General features: G+C 46.9%; 1 protein-coding gene across 3 annotated transcripts; it reads left to right on the top strand.

Moving 5' to 3' along the window:
- The first annotated feature begins 1538 nt into the window (after window positions 1–1538).
- On the top strand, window positions 1539–14852 carry NFIL3 (nuclear factor, interleukin 3 regulated). 3 transcript variants are annotated; one of them, XM_063098532.1, is made up of 2 exons: window positions 1539–1632; window positions 12988–14852. In XM_063098532.1, the coding sequence occupies exon 2, from the start codon at window positions 13163–13165 to the stop codon at window positions 14549–14551; it is 1389 nt and encodes a 462-aa protein (XP_062954602.1). In that variant the 5' UTR covers window positions 1539–1632; window positions 12988–13162; the 3' UTR covers window positions 14552–14852. The 3 variants fall into 3 exon arrangements, with proteins under 3 accessions (XP_062954602.1, XP_062954604.1, XP_062954603.1); XM_063098534.1 differs by lacking the exon at window positions 1539–1632 and adding an exon at window positions 3112–3247; XM_063098533.1 differs by lacking the exon at window positions 1539–1632 and adding an exon at window positions 3259–3355.
- Window positions 14853–17830: the final 2978 nt, after the last annotated feature.

The raw sequence follows: 17830 nt of genomic DNA on the forward strand, positions 1-17830 counted from the left end.
ATCACCAGGAGGAGCTAAAGAGTTATTTTCTAAGCTGGTATCACACATATTTTTACACTTCCTCTGATTTCCAACGTGAGACAGTAATAAAAAAATGATGCCCAAATTTGATACAGGCACAATCTAAAATGCCCCAAGTAATTAAAGGAGCATCGGGTTTCGCAATTCGGCACAGAAAACAAGTTTCCAGGTTCAGAGAATTCCTCCTGCATGGGGTATAAAATGTTTTTTAAACCTCACTTTGGGAGCTCATCCTGTGTTAAGTGGGAATGAGGAACGCAGGAACGAGCCAAACGTAGCAAGCGGACTTTCCGTGGACGGCCTGGCCACGGCAGCTGGGTGTCCGCTCTGCTCTTCACTTCGTTGTGCGCGTTCTTAAGAGGGGCGGGGACAGGCCGAAGAAGGGCTAAGTCGTGGAGGCGCTGGGCCGAGCCCCACACCGGGCAGGCCCAGCAGGAGGGGACCGGCTGGAGGAGGTCGCCCCCACCTGCCACGGGTGCGCATGCCACGCGCCCTGACAGACCCTAGTGCGACGACTTACGGACTCGCCGCTACGTGCGCTTTCTCCCACTTCTTTACGTTTCTTACGCAGCCCGTGGATTTGGGGGAGAAGACGACCGCATCCAATCGATCGGGGTCAGAAATGACACTAAGGAGCCGCCAGGTCAAGATCGCCAGAAGAGACCGTGCGCCGTCCTCTCAAGGCCGGCACCGAACGCCAGCGGGAGTCCCAGCGCGGCGGCCACCTCCCGCGTGGCGCGGGGCACACGGAGCCAGCCCTGCGAGCCTCGCCACCCGGCCGTGTTACGCAACAAGTCCGCAGCAGTCGTCTTCACCCTGATCATGCAGGCGCGGCGTTGGCGCGTCGGGCTCGGCCGCCCGCTCCGGGCTGTCGCGGGACCCCAGGCGGCGCGGGAGCCTTTTCCTCGCGGCGCCGCGCGGCTCCGGCCCGCAGCCCGACCCCTGGCCCGCCGCGCGCGCCCCGAGTGCCGGCCCCCCGCCGGCGCCGCCCCTCGCCTCGGCCTCTGCCCGCCCCGGGTGGGGGGGGTCCTCTCGGGCGAGTGCGGAGAAGGGAGGCCCCGCCCGGGTCCCCGCGGCCTTGGCCCGGGGCTCGGTCGGCAACAGGTAGCCGGAGGGCTGCGGCTCCCGGGAGACAAAAAGCGCCTCTGCGAGCGGGCGCGGGAGGGCGCGGGCGGGGCGGGCAGACGCGGCGCCGAGCGGGGTCTCGGGCCGCTCCCCGGGCTCGCGCGGTCGTCGGTGGGCAGCGGCGGCGCCGCCGCGGAGGGGGAGGGGCGGGGGCGGGGGCGGGGCGGGCGGGGCCGCGGGAAGCCCGCCCCTGCCGGCCGCGGCCATTGGCTGCGGGCCGGGGGCGGGCGCGGGCGCGGCGATTGGGGCCGCGGCGGCCCGTCACGGCGGGGCTGGCGGCGGCGACGCAGCGCGGCGCTCGGAGCTGACCTACTAACACACATCTCTCGGCGCGGCCGCGGCGCCCGCGGACCCGCCCGCCCCGCGCGCCCCGCGCCCCGCGCCGCGCCCCGGAGGCCCGGCCGAGCCCCGAGCGCGCCGGCCCGGCCGCGGCCGCCCTTCCTCCCGCGTCGCCGCCCGGTGCACCGGCCCGAGAGCAGGAACACGGTAAGCGCCCCGCCCGCGGCCCGGTCCGGCGCGCTCCGGGGCGCGCGGCTGGCGGGCGCGGGCCCGGCCGTGCGCGGGGCTCGCCGGCGGCGCGTGTGCGCGGGGCGTTCGTTGCACAAACTTTTGCTGCCTTGTCAGGAAGGGACTCGCCACCTGAAGGCGGCTGCTCTGATTGCAGCGGCCTCGCGCCGGCCCCGAGTCCGCGCTGCTGCGCCCTCCCCCGCCCGCTGCTGTTGCATAATGTCTCCCGATTTCGGGAAAATTGATGTGTTGGTAGAAAAGAGCGCCAGGGAGGCTGAGCGGAGGCTGGGACCGCGCCGGGCGGGAGGATGCGCGTTCCTCCCGCGTTTCTCCTTCCTCGTCCCCCCGGGGGCCGGCGGCGCGGGTGGCGGGGAGCGTGGGGTCGTGGGGAACAGTGTCGATGTGCCTGTGCGGAGAGCGGGGCGGGAGCGCGGACGGTGACGGCATTCGGAGAATGCCTGCGCGGCGCTCGTGTGTCAGGGGCTGTGTGTGCACAGACGTTTCCACCCTGTTTGTCGTCAGCGTGCTTTGCAAGCCCTCGGGAAGGTTGTGGGGTTTTGTCCTTTCGTACGTTGCATAATCTGCCCACGGTGGAACGCTGGCACGGGTTACGGGCTGATGTGGGAACATGCGCGCGTGTGTGCAATGATTTGGTCACCTCGGCGCGGCGTTCGATGTTAGATCGTTATTTACGTCTGTCTTACGTCCCCAAATAAGCGTGTTTTAAAATGATCCTGCCGAACGTAAAAGGAAGGATTCCTCGGGTTGAGTTCTGAGCTTGAGTACTACTGGGGCTCGCCCCTTGAGTGCTCCCAGCTGTTACGTTTTAATATGGGACGATCCATTGTGACGTTTCCCACGTCACCTTCCTAGTTTTAATGCATCGCGTTCGGTTAGCCCTTTTTTTCACCTTATTGTCATTGCTTCTTCAGACACGACAGGACAGATCACATAATAGTTTCCTGGAAATGTTGCATTATGTAACTGCCGAATGTGCTGGCAGTGAGCACAGTAAGAAGGAGCTAATTACGTGATTTTACAATCTTGCTACAAAGAAAGTAGGGCAATCTCAGCCTTTAAGAATGTCACTGTGCCACTGTTTTTGCTTGTTTGTTTCCGAAGGATATTTTAAACAGGAAGGCACACAACCAGGTCAGCATCCAGTTTGCTCAACGCTGCCGAATCTGTGTCTTTTGCCCTAAATGAAATGTGCGTTCTTCTAAATTTAGCCCTTTCACATTTTAACAGTCGTGGCCTCGCGGTGCTATTTCTGGTGTTTTCTCCAGGGCTGTGTGCAAATGCAAGTTCAAGGCCATTTGCTGTAGTTTCAACTCCACGCCTTCGGAGACCTTTGATAAGACTGTATTTTTAGGAAGGCGTTTCGCGGCGCCCGATGATTTGCTGGATGCTGACTCCCGTTTATCTTGTTAAAGGACACTTCAGGAAGCTGCTGTTCTCTGAGAACAGCGGGGAATGGCCAAGTGTCATCTTCTGTACTTGGCTTTGTGTAAATAACAGCAGCGAATGCGGTCAGAAGTATTATCTCCCGTCGTATTCCCCCCCCCCCAGAGCGGATGGGACTTACGGGAGGCAGGTATAGTGTAGGAGATGGTTTGCTCGTGTAGGATATAGGAATGCATTGTAGGCCAGACGTTGAATCTCCTCCCGGGCTCTCACCCCGTGGAATGATGTGTGAATACACGTACGTGAGCCGCTTCTCTTTTTCCTGACGTAACGTTTGAATGGCTAAAGTGCAGGTGGCGGGTGGGGACGTACCCCCAAGTTACTGCAGCCCCTTTCCAAGCGGCTGGTGGTTCTCGTCGGACCCCGACCTATTCTGCGAGCTCGGGCGGGAGGCCCGGGCCTGTCGGGGCCGCGTCGTGCCACCTACCGGTCGCGACCTCCAGTGGCGCGTCCGTGCGGCCTCCGGGTCGCCCCTCTCTCGCGGGCCCGTGGGGGCTGCGGGACGCCGGACCGCGGACAGTGGGGGTTGGGGGCGGACCCAGAGGTGGCGGGCGGGGACCTCGGGTCGGGACCGGGAAGCGCCTGTGGCCGCTCGGTGGCCCGCGCCGCTCCCCGCCCCCTCCCCACATTCCTTTGTTCTGGCGCGGGGGTCCTCGCGGCGCCGCCCACCCGGCGGGAGGCGGGACTCGGGGAGGCGCCGCGCAGGGACGTGGCCGGCGGAGCTTGAGTCTGGGGACCAGCCGGGGCCCGGGGCTGTGGGACAATCCGGGCTCGCCCGGGCCGCGCGGAGAGGGCAGCCGAGGGACCTCGGCGCAGGCGCGAGGTGGCGGGGCCGCCTGGGGACCCGACCCCAGGCTTTCTGCACAGTGAGGTTCAGAAACCGCAGACACCTTTGTTCCTGGAGTCCTTACTGTGTGGGGCCGAGCGCGTCTCCTCTCCTAAAGTGAGAAGGGCCTTAAGGACACTCTCCGCATGTCCACAGGCCACAGAAATGGGGGTGGGGGCTCCAGTGTTGATAGTGATGAAAACGAAGCGTCCAGCCGGACCAGCCCGTTGCGTTTGTTCTGCTCTGTTTGCCTTTAGTTTATGTGGTCATAGGCTAGAGCAGAGAGAACGCCAGCCTCCTGACTTCAGAATACTGTAACACAAAACCAAAACGCCCACATACACGCGCTGTCCTACCGTAAAGCTACAGTACTTTCATCCTGGCACAAAGACTTCCAAGACTGTGCCATGCAGTCATTCACAGGGTGTTCATGGAGACGTCACAGATGTTCTCTGAAAGCGTAGCAACGCAGTCTGCTCTTTGTTGAAAACAAAAGTTGCCTTCGGTGAGGTCATATCCTGCACCCCTGTCCCTAATCAGTTTCCCTCTTGTTGCACACCGCTGTCAGTGGCTAGAGAACACGCTTTGGCCAGTTGCAAAGACTGCGGGCAGCCCTGGGTCCCAGGGCCCAGCTTGTGTGATGCTCTGCAGTTGCTCTGATTTCCACCGGCCTGCAGGGTAAACTGAGGGTATAAAACCTGTTGAGTTGGGCGGTTATGAGGAGCTTAAAAAATGCTTGAAACCAGAATTTTTTTTTTTAGCATAGGCATTCACCTTCATTTTTCTCTGCCTAAATCTCTGTACAGTAATTGTAAGGATTGATGTTGGAATTAAGCCTGTAAGATCTTTCTTGAGGTACTCTTTTGTTCTGGTAATGATTATTTTTTCTGAAAACTGCTTGCCATCATGTCCAGTGTTCATTTCAGTTTGCGGGGAATTCTTGACAGGAGTGCAGAGCTTCAGACTTCCCAGATCACGGGGTTAATGTTCTGGGGAACTGGTTGAAGGAGCGGAGAGATGAGTTGGTCATAGCAGGAATGAAGGAACAAATGCCAAATAACTCGGCTTCTTCCAATTCCCTTGAACTTTCTGTGATCCCTTTCTTTGGCCTAGATGATCTCTTGCAGTGGCTGGTCAGACCTCACAGATTCTCTTGAAGAGGGTTATATGCAGCCTATATGGCTGGAAACCAAGGCCAAGCCCTGTGAAACTAGACATTTGACCTTTTGACTAAGAGAAAAAAACTTCCATTTGGCTTGCCCTTATGCTTGCGACATAGGGCAGCACATCACTAAGAATCAAGAGCGGCCAGAGGGCTAGAATTAATCCACCTGGTTGTTCTTCAGAAATGGGAATAGGAGCTAATAGTGTGCGGTGTTGAAGGCTCTGTTATCATCTCTATTTTATAGGTGGGGAAATGGGAGAAATTGACTAGCGGCCCAAGTCACAGAGCCTGAAGAACGAGATGGGGAAATCTGCACCTGACCAGGGCACAATCTCACACTCACAGTGAGTGTGAGTACAGGCTCACTGTAGTTTTTGAAACAATTTCCTTTTCTGTGTTAGAGGCTTATCTTTGTGAAGTGCAATTATAACATCAGTGTGATGCAACAACCTGAAAATCAAAACCCTTTGTGAGAGCCCTTTCGCACGTTGAGCAATGTGCCTGACTCACCAGCTGAGCGAGTCTTTTAGTTGACCTTGCCGTGGTCATTAGAGTCCATTCCGAGATGTAACCGATTGCAGCATGGAATGGAAAAGGCACAGGCATGTTGCCCCGGCTTTATTTTTACCCAAGTTAAAATCACACCTACTTCATTATTTCCATTGTAATCCAGAAGGCATGGATGCTGTTAAAAGTGTTTATTTTTAATTTGTATTGAGGAGTGAGAGTACACTTGGGATTCCATTCAAAATATAACAGAAACAATGTAATTGAAATTTCCTTTAATATTCATTTCTTGTTTTTGTAAGGTATGTCTGTATTTCACAGCCTTAACACATTGTGTGGTATCCTGTTATTTTTCTAAATTATATTTGAGTTGACTTTTATCCAGATCGGATTCATATGAGAATGTTGAAAAAGACTGACCTTTGATCACAGACATTTCATAAGTTTTTCAGTTTCAAAATGAATGTTTATTACCACCACCCCCAACTATCTCTCAAATTTCTTTGCAAATAACTTTCCTGTTGTTTCAAAAAAGAAAACCTGTTTCTCATATGGCTTTAATTAGAGAGCATCAGCTTGTTTTTATGATAAGAAAGTTAGGGATTTGCTAGATGCAATTAAGAATCTGTGTTTTGAGGACTCGGTTTCAGGAATCAAATGATGTTTATAAATAAGCCTTTTAGTTACCAGAACATGGTATCTTTTATTAATTAACTTTCTAGGGGTCTTAAACTATAATTAAGTAGCCTTCACAAAAACGCTAAAAGTGTGCATTGTTTTGTTTTTTTAAATCTGCTCTATTCATAAAACACATAGTAAATGACATCTTCAATCATCCACTGACTGGGAAAGTGAACAGGAAATTAAAAAGTCAAGCTTAGGAGAATAGGGATGATTCTCCAGTATCGTCAGGAACACGCAGGAACTTTCTCCAACCACCCCTGAACACATCCCTCCCTAGCACCCCTGAACCGACACTATTTTTGCCATCATTAGACCATATGGCATGTATTACTTATTCACTGCACAATTTCTACAACCAGCTTACTTGGTGATTGTTGCTGTCCTGTAAGATTTCAGAGTAGTTGCTACACTAGTCAGTTATCTTTTCAAAAGTTTCAAGAGCATTAACAGTCCCCATTTTGAAGTTTTTGCAGATTTTTTGAAATGCGTTACTGTTCCGTTTTCCCCCACGCGACTCTCCCTCTTCATTTCCCGAGCCATGCAGCTAATTGGGTGTGCTGGTGTCTGTGTGCCTCATTCTTCAGTAAAATTTCATTGGGCATTAGGTTACAAACACTGGCCTCTTATAAAAGAATGTCAAGTTATATACTATTTCATACTTCAATTACTTAAATTACATCAATGTTATAATAAAATGCAATGTTATATTTATCAAGTTTAAATCTCATTCTCAACTAGTCCTTTGTTGAACCTGAAATGTTTTCATTTATGGCAAACTTAATCAGGTTTTGACACATTTATTTACAGTTGCACCCAAATAAAAAACTTAGGTCAGTTTGTTGCTATGATAGGATAGATTCTGGCAAAGCGTGTGGGTCTATCTATGTGAGTGTGTGTTCTCTGTTTTAATGAAGTACACATTTCTCTCTAACTTTAGGGTTAGCTACTTATTAGAGACAGAATTATGTTATTAATGTGAAGCACTTAGTTGGCCCTTAGAGAGGTTTAACATAGTTTTCTTAATTTAACGGCCTTTTCTTTTTTGGTGTGATTAGAATATCCTCTTGCAACTTGTGTTTCCTGAGTTTTTTCAACCCCCATCATTCCTTAATTGTACATGCGAATTTGTTTCTTATTTTATCTCTGCTTTTAAGTATTAGATTATTCTCTTATCCTTGGAAAGGAGTAGTGTTTCATTGACACAAAAGTCATGGATTTTACCCATAGGAAGAAAATGTAGGTTAATATTTTGCTAGTATTAATGGTTTAAAAATATAAGTTGACTGTGAGTTGATTTTATTTTTTCATGAAAATGGCACTTATCTCAAAAATAAGCAACTGCCTTCTTAGTGAAGAAATGCTTCACAGTTTAATGTAATTTAGGATTACCTTGAAGACAATTCATTTCTTTAATGTTACTTATACCATACATCTGAGGGAATAAACAATACATTCAGAGAATAGACGGAAAATGAGATATTTCTGTAAAAGTCTTACCAAATCATTGGACACGTCAAATAGTATTTCATCTTGTATTGGCAGGATTTTAAAAACAAAATATATAACAGAAGCAATTTGCAATAAAACTTACCCTTTCAAGAGATAATTAATAAAATTTTCTCGTAGTAGATTTAAATGTCCAAACTACTAGTAAGACTTTAGATGCTTGAAACCAAGTATTTATTTTCTTTCTTTGTGAAGAGATTGAATTGTCAAACATAATCCTGTGAGAGATCGTGTAGAGACCAGGGAAAATACAGTTTATCATTATAAACATAAGTAATAATACAACTCCTCAAGGATAAATTTGGTCTAGAATTTATGTTATAAAGTTGTATTGTTTTAGAAAATGTTCTAAGTCAAATCTTTTTTTTTTTTTTTTTTCCTTTTAGTTATTTTTCTAAGTCAAATCTTGTTCTTCATTAAAAACAATATTTAGGTCAGCTGACTTTTACATAAACTTTTAAAAATCCTGCTTATAGAAATAGTGTACTATAAAAAAGAATTAATTAATGATGACATCTTCACATTAGGTATGGAAAAATATGTCAACTGGCATGTGATGACTCCTTCTCTTAAATTTCTTCTTTTTATTTGTGTTTTTAAGAAACAGTCATATCATTTAATGGGTGTAATGAAGTTAATCATGCTGAATATATTACCCTCATAGAATTGGCATGTAATGTCATTTATTCACCAAAAAAGAAACAAGCAGTGACTAATGTGCCACAGCATTAAATGTTGACTTGAAAAGATGATGCATAGATGAAGTAATTGTTAAATTAATCATAAGGGAAAATATTGGGATTTGAAATAAAATTGTTAGGTTGGCGTAAATGCTGATGTTTTTAGAAGGCATTTGTAAACCACCATTGCGTTTGCTTTAGTTCAATCTATTGTTGAGGAACATAAATAGATTCCAGGGCCCATCTCTGTCTTTCAGTGCTGTGTGATCTTGGAACAGTCACTCAGCCTTTCTTTTTAGCTGAACCATTCAGCTGCAAAATGCAAGGGTCAGAGAGACATTGCTCCCTGCATGCTGAAAATGGAAACACTGTTATGTTTCCACTGTGCCATCCACTGTGGCAATGTCCACAGCTATCATATTTCTTTTCTTCTATTTTTTAACATAAACAGAATTACCAGGGGATTAAAATTTTAGCAGAGATATGAAAATTAGTAAAATGTTTCCTCAATTCATTATGTACTCTCATGATATGAAACCACTGGGGAAGATGGAGAAAATTCTAAGTGGTACCTCTGTTGGCTTAAAGAAGTTAGTACAGCATCTAAAAGTGCCTTACTGCCCCCAGAGTAACTTAGGAAGTAAGTGTGTATTACTCAGAAATGAGAGAGACGCAGGAAAGGGCTATATGTAAATGAGACTGGCAGGCATGCAGAACAACTCTATGAAAGTGTAGGAGAGGGCACTGTGGAAGGAATTGGAGCTGGGGTCAGGGCTGGGCTGGAATCTTACCTCACCACTTAACTAGCTGTGTGACCTTAGGCAAGTTGCTTAACTGCTCTGAACCTTATTTGGTTTTCTCATCTGCAAATGGCTGGTTGTGAAGGTTAATGAAATAAAGCAAGGCAGGCTCCCTTTGCCTGCTCATAGTAAGTGTTCAGTAAGTGTGGCACCTATTAATATTGTTTTGTTATTACCACTGTACCGAGAAGGGCCTCCGTGCTACGCGCGCCTGCCTGGTGTGTACAGAACTCCATGCGCACACCTCAGCTGTGCTCCCACATTTGTCTCCCACCTCCCTGGGAGTTCCTGCAGTCTGGGCAGTCTGTGCCCCGAGTCTAGCTCAGCACCCAGTGGGTGCACAGTAGGTGCTCTATATGTGTCAAAGAAACTGATTAATGAATAAGAAGCTCTTTGTTAATAACTAAAACATCTTTAGAAATCACACAATTTTAAATTAAAAAGAGAGCATCAGAAATGTTTTCTGGTTATAAAACTCTCTTACAGGGGGGAGGGGGGGAGGGAGGAGGGAGGGAGGTTTTGGTGATGGGGAGCAATAATTAGCCACAATGTATATCGACAAAATAAAATTTAAAAAAAAAAAAAAAAAAAGTACATTTCCATTCTTAAATTATCAAAAAAAAAAAATTGATTGTGGCAATGGTTACAGAACTGTGTGAGTATACTAAGAGACACTGAACTGTATAATTTAAATCGGTGAACTCTTATGGTATGAGAATTATATCTCAATAAAATTGTTTTTAAAAATCCAATAAAAAAATAAAAAATAAAACTCTCTTACATAAGGTAAATGGGTGACTACAGTCAAATGTTGAGCACCCAGTATCTTTAGTTTGTTGCTAGAAGACTACAACTATATTTTAATTTCCACCTCGAGGTAATTTGCAGTTTAGTTGAGCATAGAAGACAAACATGATACACAGTGCAGGAGATTAGCGCCTCTCTCTGTCACCCACGGTGCTGAGAAAATCTTTAACACTGCCACATTACTTGACAAAAAAATATTACAGAAAATACCCCGAGATAGTAAGTATGTGGTGATTTGCCTGTTGAGTTGTTGAGACAGTGTGTACAGTTTCATAGTGACACACTGTGAAATTCAAACAGGAAGAAGATTAGAAAGAAGTAAGGGTTTTTGTACGTTTTAGTGTACCAACAGAGCGGTGGAGGTGATAAGGTGGACCTGGAGTACTTTGGTACCTGGAAAAAAGGGATGAAGAAATTTTAAGACAAATGGGCCCACTTAGTTCAGTGGAAGCAGGACGGCTTCCCGACGCTGTGTGGCCACGGCCACCTGCCCCACTGGCAGCATCCAGGTCCATACCCAGAGTGCACACCTTTGGGCCAGGAGGTTGAAAAAGTTCTCAATTCACTCGATATGGAGAGAAATCATGAAAAGTTTAGGAAGAGAAACTAAAACAGGTGGAATGCTGGGGCATTTCAAAAGCATTACTGTGAAAGCTAATAAATGAGGCAAAACGTGAAAAGAACAGGATTTTTTTAAAGGAAGGGATAAATAAGAAGATGTATGGAAGAGAAAGATTCTCAAGTGGAGAAAATACCCAGAATAATAGTGTGCAAGGGACCATATGATATTTAAAAACTAAAAATTAACAAGAATAGTAGCTGAGGATACAGTGGAGATTGGAAAGGCACCTTCAGAACGATCAGAGTAACTGTCCTCCCTCCGCTGGGATTTCTTACTCTTCACTTCATCACTCACTTTACTTTAGGGGTGAGGACCTGGCTGAATTAGGGAATACAAGCTTTAACTGGAAGAAAGAGTCCATTCACCATGTAGAGGAAAATGGGTTTTCGCATTAGAAGACAAACCCTAAATGGAAATTATAGGACATAGTATCGTTTTACTAAGTGATAAATAGATTCCTTTTCTACAAAATCACTGCCTCCTATAACATGGTCCCTGCCATCACTTCCCATTAAAGTTTCAGTATCAAAAAACAGAAACTTGGGCCGGCCCGTGGCTCACTCGGGAGAGTGCAGTGCTGATAACACCAAGGCCACGGGTTCGGATCCCATATAGGGATGGCCGGTTGCTCACTGGCTGAGCATGGTGCTGACAACACCAAGTCAAGGGTTAAGATCCCCTTACCGGTCATCTTTAAAAAAAAAAAAAAACAGAAACTTGGTATTAATAATCACAAGCTTCTCTAAGCTGTGACGAGGTGTTCCCTTAAACATGTTGGCTCTGTTTAATGGACAAAAACATGGCACGAAACCTTACTCTTTATGATCCTGAACTTATTACATCATTCCTTCTGTTCCTTCTGGAAAAGACAAAAGAAGCTGTCAGCCTTTTCCAATTGATAAAATTAAACTTCATTTCATTAGTCATTATAAAACTATGCATAAGAAAGAAACAGTGACGTAAAGCAAAAACATGAAATCTTTTTGACACGGCAGGATGGAGCGCCACTCTGTGCAGGTGGCGCCGAATGGGCAGTTGTTGCAGCACGTCTGCCTCATGAAAAGTATTACCAAGTGGAAAATTATGCAGAGAATCGAGGTCTAGAAACACGGATCCAAAAACCACCATGAAAAGACTGTCATTGGAACGTAATAGGGATTTAATCTCATGCCAAGGCAAATGTCAGGCCAAGTTCGTATTTCATATTATAACTATTTCATCAGCGTAAGAGGAAGCTCGCTGATGATTCTGTTTTGGAGTTCTTATATTTTATTTGAAACTAAGTAGTAAAAGTGAAAGAAATTCTTTCCATAATTATATTCTCTGTTTAAAATAATTTTAAGTTTCAAGAATGGTCTGTACTTTAAAAAGAAAAAAAAAAATCCCTTGAATAGTAATTTTCAGGACCAAAAAGAGTATTTTGGATGCTTCAATCTTGTATGTTTGATAAATCATTTTGAAGGAATCAGAAAAGGGAATATTTCTGATCTCATAAGCACAGATGCTTCCAAAGAGAAAACTTTATCAAGAAAAATCCTTTTCTTTCAGGTGTGGTGAGTCGCCTGGTGGAATTTGCTAGGCTAGAAGCCCACCAGGTAGTCAGGGACGTGGTGAGCAGGTTTATGTTGACATTAAGGCACAGGTTAAAACCAACAACTCAGTTGTTATGTGGCTTTTATTTTAGTTTTTGTGGAAATAAAAATTTAGCTCCATTTATACTTATTCTATATACGATTGCAGAACTTGTTTACTGCCACTGAATGAGTTTACTTGGTAGAGTTCCTTTTAAGAGGTGAGCATGTTTGCTTGGCAGTAATACAAATGCTATCTGAAATGATTTGGAAGCACCACAGTATGCAAGTACTATTTAGAAAATTACCAACCAGAGGCGTCTTGTCATTTCCTTCCTGTAATGGCCTCACACCCACATGCCCCCACCCTGTCGTTCTTCTCATTAAACCCAGCCTTCCTCTATTTCTCCTTGGGTAGTAGAGCCTGGTTTTTTTTTTTGTTTGGTTGGTTGGTTGGTTGGTTGGTTTTTGTTGGTGGTGGTGGTTTTCAACCCTCCTGGACCACACAGTCCCCAGCTGACAGGTCTCACTGGAGATTTGTCCTTTACAGCTTTGCTTCCTTTTGGAGATTGCAGACTCTTTGAAGGAAAGAGCTGCACCTTGTCCATACTTGTTTACTCTAAATGCTCAGCACAGTTCCTTGCATGTAATTGGTTAACAAACGTTTATCAAATGAATAATGTTTCTTTTCATGTGTTGCAGGTAACAAAGAAGGCTCTACCCTCCCTATTCAGTAAGAAGAGCCTGACGTTCATCCCAGACAGTGGAACAAAAGGAAGGGTATTCATGGATTTTAAACCACACTTCTTAAAGAGTTTGAGAATACTGGGAAAATAGTTTGTTCTCCTACGATACATACAGAGTAAGGTTGTTTCTGATGCAGCTGAGAAAAATGCAGACCATCAAAAAGGAGCAGGCCTCTCCTGATACCAGTAGCAACGTGGACAAGATGATGGCACTCAGTTCTGCTCTATCCGAGGTGTCCGAAGACTTGACCACAGGTGAAGAGTTACTTCTGAATGAAGGAAGTGTGGGGAAAAACAAATCTTCTGCATGTCGGCGGAAACGGGAATTCATTCCTGATGAAAAGAAAGACGCAATGTACTGGGAAAAAAGGAGGAAAAATAACGAAGCTGCCAAGAGATCTCGGGAGAAGCGTCGACTAAATGACCTGGTTTTAGAGAACAAACTGATTGCACTGGGAGAAGAAAACGCCACTTTAAAAGCTGAACTGCTTTCCCTAAAATTAAAGTTTGGCTTAATTAGCTCCACAGCGTATGCTCAAGAGGTTCAGAAGCTCAGCAATTCTACAGCTGTATACTTTCAGGACTACCAGACGTCCAAGTCCAGCGTGAGCTCATTCGTGGATGAGCAGGAGCCGGCGATGGTGGCCAGCAGTTGCATTTCTGTCATTAAGCACTCTCCCCAGAGCTCTGTGTCTGACGTTTCAGAGGTGGCCTCCCTAGACCACGTGCAGGAGAGCCCTGTGCAGGGGGGCTGCAGAAGTCCTGAAAGCAAGTTCCAAATCATCAAGCAAGAGCCGGTGGAACTCGAGAGCTATGCAAGGGAGCCAAGAGATGACCGGGGCTCCTACACAGCATCCATGTATCAAAACTACATGGCGACTTCCTTTTCTGGCTACTCACACTCTCCCCCTCTGCTGCAAGCCAACCGATCCTCCAGTAACTCTCCGAGAACGTCTGAAACCGACGACGGTGTTGTAGGAAAGTCATCTGATGGAGAGGATGAGCAGCAGGTTCCCAAGGGCCCCATCCATTCTCCAGTTGAACTTAAACGTGTGCACGCGACAGTGGTTAAAGTCCCAGAAGTGAATTCCTCCGCCTTGCCACACAAGCTTCGGATCAAAGCCAAAGCCATGCAGATCAAAGTGGAAGCATTTGATAATGAGTTCGATGCCACACACAAACTTTCCTCGCCTGTTGACATGACATCTAAAAGACATTTTGAACTCGAAAAGCATAGCACCCCTAGCGTGGTGCATTCTGCCCTCCCTCCTTTCTCAGTGCAAGTGACTAGCATTCAAGATTGGTCTCTCAAATCGGAGCACTGGCATCAAAAAGAACTGAATGGCAAAACTCAGAATAGTTTCAAAGCTGGAGTTGTTGAAATTAAAGACAATGGTTACAAAGTTTCTGACCCAGAGAATTTGTATTTGAAGCAGGGGATAGCAAACTTATCTGCAGAGGTTATCTCACTTAAGAGACTTATAGCCACACAACCAATCTCTGCTTCAGACTCTGGGTAAATTACTACTGAGTAAGAGCTGGGTGTTTAGAAAGATGTCATTTGCGGTAGATCAATATGTTTTGTATTATGCTGAATTGTCACTGGACCTGTGATGTCATTTCACTGTAATGTGCACATGCTGTCTGTTTGGTGTCTTTTTGTGCACACATATGATGAAGATTAGATTGTGTTATCACTCTGCCTTGTGTATAGTCAAATAGTCCATACGAAGGCTGTATATATTGAACATTATTTTTGTTGTTGTATTATAAAGTGTGTAAGTTACCAGTTTCAATAAAGGATTGGTGACAAACGCAGAACTTTTGCTCCGTTGCACTTGATTCGATGAAAAAGACAAAGCAATTTAAGTTCAAAAATAGATGTTACAGCATTCTGCGTTTCACTTTTGTGGGGATTAGCTGCAGGGTCCCATTGCAGCAGACTCGGGCAGGGAGTTGCCCGAGGGCCGACGGTTCCCAGCAGTTCCCGTAGCATGCAGGCATGTGTCCAGGGGGCCTGCCTAGCGGCGAATCTGTCCTGGGTCTAGCAGTATCTCACTGTTTTGGATGTTTGGGATGCTTTGGAATTTTGTTTTTTTATTGCTGTTCCCATTTTATAAAGGAGAATGCTGAGACTCAGAGCTTGACTCGCCAGTGTTCTCCCAGCTAGCCAGCGGCGTGCTGCCACTGGGATCCAGGAAAAAGGAATGCCAGCAGAAGCGTTGACGGCACCGGGGTCCTTCCCCGGACAGAACCTAGGGACACGGGACTAAGGAGTCTCTGCAACCTGCATGAGGAAGGGAGAGTTTCTAAACAAATGTCCAAGGTGGCTTTTATCTGCAAGTTAGTAAAACTGCTGTTTGAGCATCTACTTTTTCTATTGTATAATCATTGTGTAATTATTTTTTTTTCAAGGAGCAAATAATCCCAAATAACAGCTAACGTCTTCCAGTTCATCCACACATATTACCTCTTCTGAAGTCTAACCCCTCATAAATAAGCACCTTTTGTCACACAGCCACTGTTAATTAAAAACTGAAAAATAAGTCATGTTAGATTTTTAAAATAGTAGCTGTTAAGCTCATTTTTGAAAACTAGAAATTATCTCTCAAAAATGAGAAAAATCCGCAGCACCAACCTGGTGTTTGTCTTTTTCATATTTTGTGGGGCAGGGCTGGGGAGGCATTTAAGAAGTACTACGATCACTGGAATGGTTTGTCCCCCCAGTCACTTTCACCACGAAAATGTAAATAAGCAGACTAGCCAAGGATGTGAAATTGTGGGATACTCAAAATGCCTCTAAGGATAGAGGGCTAAGAGAAAATTCAGAATTATAAACTATTGTCTTTCGGGCCGGCCTGTGGCTCACTCGGGAGAGTGCGGTGCTGATAACACCAAGGCCACAGGTTCGGATCCTATATAGGGATGGCCGGTTTGCTCACTGGCTGAGCGTGGTGCTGACAACACCAAGCCAAGGGTTGAGATCCCCTTACCGGTCATCTTTTTAAAAAAAAATAATAAATAAATAAACTATTGTCTTCCTAGAAAAATATGAACTAGGATGTCTTATGAGAAAGTAATATAAAATATGACTGGTTTAAAGTGTTGGACAGTTTTTCCACAGAGGTAGCTTATACTGATTCTAGTGGACATAAAGGAAAAATTAATTTAAAAACAAATGGAAATAAGATGTGTTAGCCGCATGAGCCAAGAGCAGATGACATTAGAAGGTGACAAAGAGGGGCTGGCTAGGAAGTCAGGAGAGAGCAGCCCTCGTGCTGAGTCCCCACGCTAGTGACCGTCAGGGAGTGGGTTGATTTGTGCAACTACTTGCCTAGAGGCTTACGAAATTAACCATTTCAGCTAAGTGACCCAGGTAGGTATAATTGCTATGTTTGATACCTCAGTTTTGTCGATCTTACCCTCTTGAAAAGAAAAAAGGTTACTTTTGGGGGAAATACTCAAAAGTCCGGGGTTCTGGGGTCAAGAATAAGGCCCTTTTGAAAACACGCGTGGGAGAGATCATGAGGATGGGAAGGACGTCCTTCAGGGGTAAGGGACAGCAGTTTAACAGGAGGGACATGCTTCAGTGGAACACGGTTGTCAAACAAAGTTTCCTAACAGCTACGTCATTTCCAGCAAGAGAAGGAAATCTCTGAGAAAAGAGCTTTGATAGATACTGGGATCACAGGAAAAACCCTAAAACGACAGTGTCCACGCGTGGGAGGAAAGGCAGAGCCTGGGGTTGCTTTTGAAAAGAGGGACAACAGCGGGATGGTGGTCCCTGATCCCATCTGCAGCTCAGCTGCCCCAGGGCCCCGCAGGGTGTGCAAAGTTCCAGAGTGTCCCTCTACACATGGTTGTCAGGAGGTTGGAAATGTCCGGAAACAGGCCACAGAGCCAGCAGCGTTCGCTCACCTTGGCAGGGGGGAGTTGTGACTTCTCCAGGTCTGTCCCCAGGTCCTTCCCGCGTGGGCCCTCGCTTCTCCACAGAAGGAATGGCAGGAGACCCAGGAGACCAGGCAGCGTTGGGGACAGGAAGAGAGAGGTGGGAGCAGCGCAGGGCCAGGGGGCTGGCGGGACTGTGGGGAAAAGGAGGCACACTCAGCTATGCAGTCCAGCAAAGGGGCTGTGAGTTCAGGGACAGCGGCTTTCCCCCTGTTCCCAGAACGTCACAGGACTCCTCAGCTGCCACCCAACAGCCTCTCCCACCAGGCAGCTCAGATCTGGAGAGCTGTCCTTGGCGGCTGCCCGGGTGGCACCTCCTGCACTGCGTGTCCTCGGTTGTCAGCCACACGGGGCACACCATTCCAGACTTAGGATGGACGCCCTCGGGCAGGCACACTGGGCATCTTTTCCCTCCTAAGAACGTACAGCCAGCCGTGTCACCGTGTGCTGGGACAAGCAGAAGTCTGAAGTGCAGCAGAGCAGCCCTTGCTTGCGCAGGTCCCTGAGCGTTTTCTGAACGTTCCGACAGCAGCCAACAGGCCCAGCCAGGGTTCCTGAGGGAGGCGGATCACAGTGACCCTTAGGTCTTCAGCGAGGTCTAATCAATGTCACAAGTCCAGTCTGCAGGTGCTTTTGTGCTGCATGTCCCAAGTGGCGCCTAAGGCCATAGCCACATTCCTACAACAAAACTGGGGTCACCATGTAGATGATTAAAGAGAAAGAAGTCTGCACTTTTAAATGCCGTAGATGGCGTGCTTTGAGCAAGAACCCACGACAGTTGTATTCTGCACTTTGCTCGTGCTGAGCACGCACATCGCTGACGCCGACCCCCTCGTCCGGGACGCGAGGCC

This window comes from Cynocephalus volans, chromosome 6 (genome assembly GCF_027409185.1).
Source record: "Cynocephalus volans isolate mCynVol1 chromosome 6, mCynVol1.pri, whole genome shotgun sequence".
NCBI lineage: Eukaryota > Metazoa > Chordata > Mammalia > Dermoptera > Cynocephalidae > Cynocephalus > Cynocephalus volans.